The sequence below is a fragment of the Haliaeetus leucocephalus genome, unplaced genomic scaffold (assembly GCF_000737465.1).
Source record: "Haliaeetus leucocephalus isolate CR32 unplaced genomic scaffold, Haliaeetus_leucocephalus-4.0 Scaffold151, whole genome shotgun sequence".
Lineage (NCBI taxonomy): Eukaryota > Metazoa > Chordata > Aves > Accipitriformes > Accipitridae > Haliaeetus > Haliaeetus leucocephalus.
In genome coordinates, this window is record NW_010972587.1 from 318,561 (window position 1) to 330,451 (window position 11,891).

The 11,891-nt window shown below is 36.8% G+C and overlaps 1 protein-coding gene across 4 annotated transcripts in view; it reads left to right on the top strand.

Moving 5' to 3' along the window:
- Positions 1-11,183, top strand: part of TBK1 (TANK-binding kinase 1) — a 34,336-nt gene extending 23,153 nt beyond the window's left edge. For all 4 annotated transcript variants that reach the window (XM_010561718.1, XM_010561717.1, XM_010561716.1 and 1 more), the window contains 9 exons: positions 1,559-1,637; positions 2,501-2,622; positions 2,748-2,824; positions 3,179-3,218; positions 5,537-5,638; positions 5,727-5,823; positions 7,350-7,456; positions 7,795-7,866; positions 8,664-11,183. In XM_010561718.1, the coding sequence (XP_010560020.1) occupies positions 1,559-1,637; positions 2,501-2,622; positions 2,748-2,824; positions 3,179-3,218; positions 5,537-5,638; positions 5,727-5,823; positions 7,350-7,456; positions 7,795-7,866; positions 8,664-8,715 (748 nt within the window). In that variant the 3' untranslated portion in view covers positions 8,716-11,183. The remainder of the gene's footprint in view (positions 1-1,558; positions 1,638-2,500; positions 2,623-2,747; positions 2,825-3,178; positions 3,219-5,536; positions 5,639-5,726; positions 5,824-7,349; positions 7,457-7,794; positions 7,867-8,663) is intronic.
- Positions 11,184-11,891: the final 708 nt, after the last annotated feature.

Genomic DNA, 11,891 nt, shown 5'->3' on the forward strand with positions numbered 1-11,891 from the left:
TAAATCTCCCATGGCAGCCTCTCTCGCCAGAGCTGCTGGCTCTGGCCGGGTCCCTCCGCTCTTCCCCAGCGCTCCTGGGCCTCGGGAACCTCCCGGTCCGCCTCAGTCTAGCGCTTAGCCACCAACTTACTGTTGCCTCTGCTGGCCTCGCCGCTGACTGAATGCTGCTGAGGGTTATGCCGCGTTTTGATGATTAATTAAGATGATTAATGCACACATGTAGAGCCATTGGGTTTTCAGAGCAGACTTAACGGTAGACTTAAGCCATGTTGGAGCTGCTATACATGTCCAAATTGAACAGCTTGTATGTAGTAATTATGGATACGCAAGGATTTGGCAGATTTGCTGTGTGTGTGCCCAACATATACAAACTGACACACCTGGGCTTTAAGGTACTTGCTTTAGAAAAAAACCACAAAAAACCCAGTGAAACTAGCAAAGTTGATAACTAGCAAGATAACAGTATACCTGTGTAGCCTAGTTACAGATCATTAGGGCTGTAATCCAAACTCATCTTCAAGACAGTTTACGCTAGCTGACAGGACTGGTTCTTGTTCACTCTGTATTTGGTTCAGACAGCTTCTTCCTGCGTTCCGCCAGGTCCCCACCGAAGAAAGCCTCTGAGAGCTCAGGATAAACCACTGTAGGTTCTGATTTGTGACTCTAGTGCATTCAGCAGTATCTCAGAGCAGCAATTAAAAAAAATTTATGTTCACTTGTGAACTGGAGTAGTTCTCACGTGAACAGAAATTTGCTACGTGTTTGCATGTGGTCTTTTGGCCTCTTACGAAGGGGCAGGATTTTCAGTTTATTTGACTTCAGAAGACTTTTATGGAGTTAGCAAAGGACATGTCCTCTTGTTTGTCCTCCCTTTTCAAGGCTATGCTTCAAAGCATGTCAATGCAAAACTTTTATTTGAAAAGGTAAACAAAGTATTGAACTTGAGCAAAGTATGTATTTTTGTGAAAGCAGCTGAGCTGGTTTTGATGGTGTTTTTAAAAAGAAAATGTGCCTGATACTCAGCAGGAAAAATACTGTCCTGAATGATTTATTTGGTACTTGAGCTATGGTCATACGGAAAGTATCAATATGAACAGATGGTGCTATTAACCCAGCCTTTAAGGTTTTGGTAACTCAGCCTTTCCAATAGGTTTCCACAGAAAAGCATTTTGGTGCGCTGGAGTATTAGTTTGTTGTGTGTAATTGACTACTTTAAGTAACTTTGGTAACCTTTTAAAAGTGATTAGATGAGAGGAAATAGTTTTCCACTGCCTGTCGAGTACAACTAATGAGAATAGAATAAAGAAGTCAGGAAGTTTCAAACTTCTTTTTAACAGTTCAAATGTAGGAAAAAAATTCAAGGAATTCTTTTTCATAACTAAAATGTTGCCACTATTAATGGCCACTTAAGGTTGTCCTGTTTCATGGTTGCTGCTTGACAGATACTGTATTTCATATAAAAGAAAAGGTAGTTATTGTTACACTCTAGATTCAAGGAATATTTTGAGTGTATTCACTGCTTGTTTATTTTCTTTAACTGTGCTTTTTTTGTGGTCAGATATGAGAATTTGATGCAGATTAACTTGGAAGCATCAGAAGTGGATGAAATTTCAGAGATACACACAAAACTGTTGCGTGTAAGTATCTTACAAAGCCTGTGTCATTCTCAAAATGGGTTTCTAAAGAAAAAGCCAAATACACGGTAACACAGGTTTTTCTGTGAATAACAACTCTGAATTTTCAAAGTAATTTCTAGCCTGCCAAAGGTTGTTAAAATGGCCATACTGAGATGTGGATATCTTTCTGAAAACAGTAAATCCTTTTACTTGCCCAGTGTAGTGAAAATAATAAGTTTCTGAAAATACATTCTCATTTTCTAAAATACCCAAGTGAAAAATTATAACCACGAAATATATTTCACTTTGCAGTTTTCTTCACTTTCCTTAAAGAGTTTTAAACTACTTTGTTGGCTTTCTAAAATGATACATACACAAACACACTTCAGAGTGATCTGCTTTGAAATTTCCATCATGTTTCCAGACATGTAAGGAAAAATTGAAAATAACTTTACACACTGGTGTCTTGAGAGCAGGTATAAAGTCCTCCATTCTAAAAGCAAAAGGTGATTAGTGGATTTTTATTTTGAAGGTTGTATGGACTGCGGAGAAAGAAAGGTATGAATTATGTGGATAGTCATTATACGAATTCTTAACAAACCAAAAGAACAAGTGTAAAAGTAAATAGGGAATATATGAAATGTAGAAACTTATTATTGAAAGAAAATAAATATTAACTAACAGAAATGCCTGCATCAAAGATGATTCTTTCTTTAATAATACCATGCTTCATCTACTTTTAGCAAAGCCTAGGCAGATAATTGGGCATGTTTCTTTAGTGAAACAAATGGGTCTATAGTATTAACGTGCTCAGTCTGTTTTCAGCCTCAAGTAATTTTTCACTTTACCCAGTGGTAAGATTGAACTTTCTTGCTCTTACATAGCTCTCCAGCTCTCAGGGCACAATAGAAACTAGTCTTCAAGATATCAAAACCAAACTTTCTCCTGGTGGCTTACTGGCTGACACCTGGGCAAATCAGGAAGGCATGCATCCGAAAGACAGAAAGTGAGTAACTATTAATTGTTCTAGTATGTATTGAATTCTACATTGAGTTGTAGTTCATAAAATTCTTTAACAGGTACTTAAGTTTATATGTAAAATATCTCATTTTCTTCCTTTTGTAACTCTAGTCCAGAAAGGCTGCAGGCGCTGCTATGTTCCATCACAGATATTTATTATCAGTTCAAAAAAGACAAAGCAGAACGAAGTAAGTAACTTGATTCACTTTTAACATAAACTGTAATGTAAAGGACAGGTCAGTCCTTGTTCCACAAGGATATTTGTGGTAGGAATGGAGAGTTAGTCAGCGACAGTGATAATGTCTGTAGGTCTTCCGTAGTGAGGTACCGTCTTAAAGCCCATATGAATAAAACATCACTATTAATCTCATAAATTTGAATTGCAAGACTGGAGAGGAGGAAAAAAAAAAGTAAATGACCACTTTTACCTATCAGGATAGGAGAAGAAAACCATATAAGAAATGGGTAAACTTGGTGGAGTTTTACATAAATACAACTAACAGAATTAAACTGGTAATGTCTGTCATCTGCTCTGATCCTAGGGCTTCCTTATAATGAAGAACAAATTCACAAGTTTGACAAGTAAGTTTTGAAGTTACCTTTGGGAAATACCTTGATTGCTTTCAGGTCCTTCAGGTGCTCTTGCCAATAACCTCTTCTGTTGATTTTTATTGTGAATTGTAACCTCTTCAGGATTACTTTGTAAAAAATTTCCTTTAAATATCTTAAATACAGAGGGGTGCCAGCATATGATAATGAGGTGCTTTCTGGCAGTGGAGTTTCTTCACTGATAGACCTTCTAAATGTAGGTGTGAAATACCTGTTTGTTATCTGGGCATAACTGTCTGATAGGAGGTACATTTTTTTTCCTGTTTTTTTTTTTTTTAGGGAGGAAAAAGCCCTCAGTAAGAGTGAAGTGACTTTGTAACTAAGGTGGAAATACTTTTCTACAGATTAATAAAATATGGACTAGCTGAATGAAATTCTAGAATTATTTAATCTTCCAGGAAATACAGCACACTATAAATATTAATGTAGTTCTCTATGCCTGTTTAAAATTGTCACTTATGAGAGGTGGCCGTGTTAAGTGTCTGTATGTGACCTGGGTGTCTAGACTCCCATTAGGATCCACTGACTCTACTGACTAACTCTTGAGCAACTGTAAACAGCTGCTCTGCTCATGCGGCTGTACTTGTCTCAGGATTGATTCAGTTCCTCATATGCAGATGCCTAGTACTATTTAAGTTGCCCTAAGGTGTCTGAGACATGCTCTGCAACTGGGAGGTAGGACAACAGACAAATGGGAAGCCTACACCTTTCTGGATATACAGTCAGAAGCAGGGCAGGTTATCCTTGTGCATCTCAAATGATGCTAGATGCTTATGTTTAAGTAATTAAGTTATTCTTCTAGTGGCTGGTCAGTTGGGTGGTTCCCTAGACTTTGCTGAGTGCTATGTGAGTTTAGACATCGCTTCTGTAACTTTCTAAAAATTCTTGCGGTTGCTACCACTAGTGTGGCTTCACTGATGATTACAGATAGAAAGCTAACATGCGGAAAGCACTGGTATTCTCACAACCATGCCACTTGATTTTCCTATAGTGAAAGCTAAATGGGGTAACTGCCAAGTGGAGGGGAGGTTGCCTTAAGATAAAGGACAGTAGGAGCAGGAAACCTGTAAGACAAATCTTGATATGCTGAAAGAGACTTGGATGCATCATTGCCCTGCAACAGCAAGGGATTGAATTTAATGTGGGAGATTATGTGAGTGACAATTTTGTCATATGTTCTTAAGGATACAGTTGGAAAACAGGCAAACGTTGGGATGCAATCCATAGCTCATTTTAAAACTGCACTCCCTTGGGCAGATTAAAGAAATTTTAGGACTTTTTCTACTACTCAAAACTGTGTCCTTGCGTTAATACGTGAATAACTTTAAATAAATAAATAGGCTTTATTTTCATGGTTTTGAATACTGGAAGATTTTCTACCACAAGTGTCTCCTTGGGATTGTTCAGGTATCTCTGAGATCCTAAGTACATCTTATCTTACTTGATTCACCCCGAGAGAAATGGCAGTGGTTTTTGTTAAGAACTGTGTGCCATTAGCAACAGAGGGCTGGCCGTTCCAGTACTTAGCACTAGATAGACAAGGGAGCAGCACTCAATTCGGATTCTTCTGGTTGAATGATAGGTATGCATGCCTGATGACAATCCAGCTACACTCTAGCCAGAAGTTGATTAACCAATAGCTATCATGCAAGACTTAATAAAATACCAGAAGCAGGTGTTAGACTGTAGTGTCCCAGTATCCCTTAGTTTTGCTTATTGATGCAATGCATAGCATGGTGAGGCACTTACACTGGGATTACTGTCTGCAACACTAACCAGAATTGGGTTTTGTTTTGCTTCCCTGTCCTTATCTGCTTGCTTTTTTCTCTTGTCATAAATTTAAGCTGACACAAAAATCCTCATTTTTTTTTCTTGCACGTATATTACTCAGCACAAAGGATTATTCATAGATGCTGGAAGTTCCAAGTATCTGCAGAAGGCAAATAAGAAATAATAAGGATTTCTGTCCTTTCCATTTAGAATCCCTTTTCCTTAAGTATACCTGCTCGGATAAATACTGACTCAGAGAAGACATTTGACCATTTATTAATATACAGATAATTGCAACTAAATACTTCAAATAATATTTTTTTTCTCCCTGCTAGGGAATGTTTTTGAAACGTAAACTGTCAGTTCACGCAGTGTGTTGAATTCTTATATATTACAACAGCATGAATAAAGGTGGCTGAAGGGATTTTAAGTCCACATACCTCTTCTCCAAGTTTCAGGAAGTTAGAGGAACAGGGGTTTGAAAGCAGTGTAACACTGTTCCGGTTGTTTCTGTGTTGCAGGCAGAAGCTGTATTTGCATGCTACGAAAGCCATAGCTTTATTCAAAGATGAATGTGTCAGCAAGTATGATACATTTTTGGACAAGGCTGAGGACTGGACAAGGCAAGCTATTGATTTCTTTAATATTTGGTAATGTTCACTGCACCACTTTTATAAAGAAAGCTCTTAAAAGAGAACGTTTTTCTTTTAGGAAAATGCTTCACACAAGGAAGCAGTTACTGGCTCTCACCAACCAGTGTTTTGATATTGAAGAGGAGGTATCTAAATACCAGGATTATATAAATGAGGTAGAATGCTTCAAAATTATGTAAAATGTTTGCATAGATAAAAGACTATTCCACATTTTTTAATGTCAGTAGTGTTGTTTATAATATTAAAATATAGGGCTGCATGGATGTAGTATTTGGTCTATAGTAGCTTCATTGCTGATGTAGGAGTGGCAGAGAGACTGGTGTGATTTTTTGAATCCTGACTTGATTTTGGAGTTTGGTGGGGTTTTTTTGGTTTGGGTTTTTTTTGGTGGGGCTTGTTTTTTGGGTGGGGTTTTTTTTTGGTAGTGTTAGCATTCTCCCCCAAAAATCTGTGCGAATGGATGTGGATTCATTGAGAAGTGTTCTGTGTAACTGTTATTATAATGGTGTCTGAGCACCTAGAAGATTATCTTAATGCTCTTATGAAGCATAAAAACACTCATTCAAGATTAGGGGATACGTGCTAAACTAATGCTGCTGGTGGCATGCAAGAACACGTGTCGTGGTTTAACCCCAGCCAGCAACTAAGCACCACGCAGCTGCTCACTCACTCCCCCCCATCCAGTGGGATGGGGGAGAAAATCAGAAAAAGAAGTAAAACTCGTGGGTTGAGATAAGAATGGTTTAATAGAACAGAAAAGAAGAAACTAATAATGATAATGATAACACAAATAAAATTACAACAGTAGTAATAAAAGGACTGGAATGTACAAATGATGCGCAGGGCAATTGCTCACCACCCGCCGACCGACACCCAGCCAGTCCCCGAGCGGCGAATCCCTGCCCCCCACTTCCCAGTTCCTAAACTAGATGTGACGTCCCATGGTATGGAATACACCGTTGGCCAGTTTGGGTCAGGTGCCCTGGCTGGGCATGAGAAGCTGAAAAATCCTTGACTATAGTCTAAACACTACTGAGCAACAACTGAAAACATCAGTGTTATCAACATTCTTCACATACTGAACTCAAAACATAGCCCTGTAGCAGCTACTAGGAAGACAGTTAACTCTATCCCAGCTGAAACCAGGACAACATGTTTTGTTAAAATTTGGACGGTGACTCTGCAGGATGCAAACTTATCAGAATTACCTCAAAATTGAGAGAGCGAGAGCATTTTAATGCAGTAAAATTATTATTCTTTATAAAGGAAATATAAATGAAAGAAAAGCACCTGATAGGTGTAAAAGCAATTAAGGAATGGTGGAGAGCAGCATTTTACTTGTTATTTGTTTGTATTTTAGTAGCACTACCAAAGTCAGTTATTGATTAGGATCCTGTTGCCTTAGGATATCTACAAACATAACAAATAGATATTTCTTCCTTTTGAGAGTTTATTATGAAAGTAAAGACAGTTAAGAAGATGGAACAAATCAGGGAACTGGAGGTCAATACAAAACATACTATGATGATCTCAGCTTGGGGGAATATCAGCCGCCTTACTACTGTAATGATTTTATAAGGCATCATAGCAATGGATAATTTAAAGGAGGATTTTAAGGTGGACATCAAGGTACGTATGACAACTTATTTTGTAACTTACATTTCCTTTTTATCTATTACAGTTACAGGATGCTCTGCCACAGAAAATGTTTGCAGCTTCCAGTGGGATGAAACATACAATGAATACAGTCTATCCAAGCTCAAACACATTAGTGGAAATGACTCTTGGGTAAGAATTTCTTAATTGGATTGATGTAATATTCTATACCTGTTATACGGCGAATTGAAAAAGAACATTTATGGTTGACTTAGTAATTGCTGTATTAAGATCAAGAATTTTATATTGCAAAAAAACCTTTATTGCTAAAGTGGTGGTACAGATTTGGAAGCGAGTAGGGGACAACACTAATATATAATCTGTCACTTTTACTAAATAACCAACCTGTTATTTGTCCCTTATTTTGTATGTAATGACAAGTTGCTGAAAGCTGTGTGATGGTGAGTGGTTATAGCAGATAACTGTCCCCATAAAAAATGTAACCTTTCTTTTGCTTCATGTTACTACAGTATGAAGAAACTAAAGGAGGAAATGGAAGGGGTTGTTAAAGAGCTGGCTGAGAACAATCACATTTTGGAAAGGCAAGCAATTGTTTTCCCTTTTTGGGCTGATACTAAGAACGGGCTTAATTTGGTACATTTTGTAGATCCAGAACTTAAACTAAGGGACAATTTTATAATCTCTTTAACTGTAAATATATTTTGAACAGTTGATCTGAGGTGTAACCAAAAAAAAAAGTATTCAAAACCTTGAAACATTACTGTAAATAATTCTGACACAGGAATCATGGCATTTTTGTTTCCTGTTACTTATGTTTAGCTAATAAAAATATTTGTTGCACAGACAGGTTAATTCTGAATTTAAACACAATACTGTTGCAGCAATCCAGTGGTGTCTTTTAACTCCTCACTTTTAGAGATAATTTTTAACAACGGTGGAACTATACCAACCTGAATGAATGATTTTACAGTTTTCAGATTGCTTAAATAAAATGAAGAGAAAGAGATCAACGTATTTCTTATAATCCTGAGAGGGTGGTGTTGTTATCGCATACAGACTAACTTTGCTTTTTTCCCGAGGATGATGATGATAAAATATATTAAAAAAAAGATCTCCTGAAAGCTTCAGGGTAGACTGCTGGTAGAGCTAAGTTTAGCTTCAAACCGAATTGGTCTTGTTTTGTTCCCCACCCCCAGTCCCATACTTGGAGCATTGTATCCTCTCTTCTATCTTCTTTTCACATACAAAAGTTAGGTACAAATGCATGTGTTGGCCTGTGGCAAGGAAAAGGAAAAACCCATAAATAAACTGTAATGAATTAAGGATTGATTCTAGAATCTAGTCAATCACCTAAGAGTATACTGGTTTTTCATTTTAGATTTGGTGCTTTGACTATGGATGGTGGCCTGCGGAACGTGGACTGTATCTAGCTTTCAAAAGACCTGAAGAGGACTTGTAAATTTTTTCAAAGGGAAAAAAAATACTGTTGGGACATTTAAAGGCAGATAATGAACATGTATCCAGGGGTTTTTTCCCTCTACAACTGTAGTATTAAAAAAAATGTAAATATGTATTATATGTAAATATAAAAGAAATATATATCTTTTTTTGGTCAATGTTAGGATAGAATTACTCCCGGCAGGGAATTTAGCCCCTTGGAGGATCTCTGACAAAGTTGTAAAGGAAAAACCGTTGTTGATGAAATTGATATTTGTTTGCTTTGAATATTGCCCTATTTTTTCAGAATGCAATTTAGTCTTTATTGCAAGAGGACTTGCAGAACTCTAAACATTATGAATAGTCTTAAAAGGGTGTTTTGGATTTCCTTTAACCACCACTATTACTTTGGAGTCTAGCTGAATGTCTCTGATCATCACAGAACATGATGACTGTTTTAAATGAGATCTTTTTAAATAAGTGTGAATAGGGACTACAAGCACAGATAGGACAGAGTGGAAATGCATTTCTCTTTCCTTCACATCCAAACTGTTAGTACACTTCTACTTGAGAAAACCAATTCACGATGTTTTTTTAAGTTTCTCTCCATATTTGGTGCCATCTTGTCTATAATTATTTGACTGCTCTGTATATGGAAGTTTTGCACTCCAGGTTGTCAGACTGAATGTAAAAATTCCTTTTTTAGAGTACAGCATTTTCAGAATTTCCCTGAAATCTTGTTGCTCACCACAAGAGAAGTGGCTTCTTAAAATAAAATAGCTTTTTCAGAATCCTGTTTGCAGGCATAATTTTTAAAAAAGGTTAAATCAGTATTAGAATTTGTGGGCAGCCTGTAGACTAGATAGCATCATGCCTCAGTGGTAACTGAATATTGGAAAAATAAGTTACTGGTCTAGGTCTTGAAAAGGGACTACACCCACTGCTGACTCATGACTGAGATCAAACTTAGGTGGAAAATTTAGTAAGACTTATTTTCCACTATCAGTAGTTACTACTTTCAGTACTATGTGATCAGGCTGCAGAGAGGCAGAATGAAATGGTCTGCTCAAAAATAAGTAGGAGAGGAGAAAGAGAAGAGGAAAACAAACAAACAAAAACTGGGAAAACATCCCTCACTTTGGGTACTACAGGTGTACTTCTTTGTTTCAGATGAAGAGCCTGCAAATATTGCAGGACTTATTCTTGCCTTGTGGAAACCTGGCCATGGATGTTCAATGCTGTCCAATAGCACTTTTAATTGCTATATTATATCTGTAAGAAGAGCTGGACCAACTATATTTAGAATTTTCCATAAATAATGGTGAAACATTTAGGTATAAACTAAACAGTGGTAACCTGTGATGGCATCTGATAGTTTTGTGATGCTTATTCCCCGCTTATCTGTCCAGGTCAGACTACAAAACATTTCCATTGCTTTTTTTTTTTTTAAATATTTGAATAGAAACTTACGAAATTTATAATTGATTCTTTCATTGTTAAAAGAAGAGGAAATTCTCTGCCTTGATATCTGAGACCTGCTTTCCAGTGTTCTTGGTGAGAATCAAATATTAAAAGGGAATTCAGATATTTTTACACCCATGTGAGTAGCTCCCTTCTTTGCAAGCTTTGTCACCCCAAAAATCTAGCTATGCAAAGGGAGTGCAACAGTTCGTTACATATTCTTCCTTGGTTAGCCATGGCATTCTTAACTGTTTGTTTTAAAATACCGGAATCATGTGTAACTGGAATGTTTTAATGCCTGCTTGTACACTTGTTTATTCACACCCACAGTCTCACTGAGTGTCAGTAAAACACATGCGTAAGTGTTAAAAGAATTGGGCTCTCAAACTGTGCATAAATGGTATTTTTTTCCAATATTATGTCTGTAACCCTTTGTTGTTTCAAAGGTTCTTAATTTTGAAAGAAAAATGTTAGTTGGAGTATATAATTTTCAACTTCTTTATACTGAAGCAGTCTGAAAAAGAAAGTTAATTGTAGTAACAATATAGTCTGTATATTGAAGTATGTGCGGCATTCTTTTACATGGTTGAAAATGTTTTATTACATTTTATGTTAATTTTAAACATTGCTGGTTTTAGTGTTGCTAAATACATCAGTAATCTTGTTAAAATTTCTTTTTCTAAAGCAATTTTAACTAAGCAGTAGCTAAGAAACTTGAAGTAATCAGTTCATAATTTACTGATTACGTTCTTATGAAGCAAATATATTTTTCAAGTCAAAGCATAGCATATAGTACCATGAATTTTTGGCTCAAACTAAGTGTCCTAATACTATCAGTCATGCTACCGATTTGCCAAAAGAAGTAATAGAAAGTAATATATGGTTCTTCCTCCTGAAGCTGCTTTCCTGTTTTGGGGGGGTTAGCTTAGTATATTTATTATCTGTTACTTGAACAAACCTGTCTTCATATGAATTGTGAAAATGCATGAGTGAATGACTTAATGGCATAAATACATCATCAAACACTTGTACAGTGTGTACTTAATTCTGTGTCTTTCCATAATTTCACTTTCTGTTAATTTCAGTATTACCTTATAATTTTTATTTCCTCATAAATACAATACAATGCCTGAAATCTGAAGTAGCAAATTGCAGCTTAGTTTGCATTAGCCAGCTGTCCAGAAAACGTGTCCTGTACAATGGAATCACTAGCATAGGCTGTATGGTAGAGCCACTCATCCTTCTTATTTATTTTTTAACCACTCTGCTGACATGCGTTCTGAACAATATTAGTTCTCTGTAAGAGCGGCAAAATTCCTAGTCTCTGCTAGGTGTGAAAAAGTCCACTGGTGGAGCTCAATCAGTACTAATTCAGTTAATCACTGTAGAAGTGGTAATCGTGGAATATTTTGGATATAATACTATGGCAAGGATTAAAAAGGAGGAATGGAAAAGATTACTTCTCAGTTTTTTTAAGCTTGAAGCCTAGAAGAGGGGAGATGTGGAATAAACTCCAGTTGCCTAAACTTGGTTGGGTAAAATTAAACACAGAGCTATTACTAAGTAGTTGCATATCCTGCAGTTACTGTGAAACCCATTCCAGGGAAGGCACGGTAACTTGTTTGGCTAGCCACATTTGGTTAGCTAAGCCGCTGATGGCTTCTAGCTAAGGACCTGGAAATCAGCGGGATGGATGCCCACTGTTGTC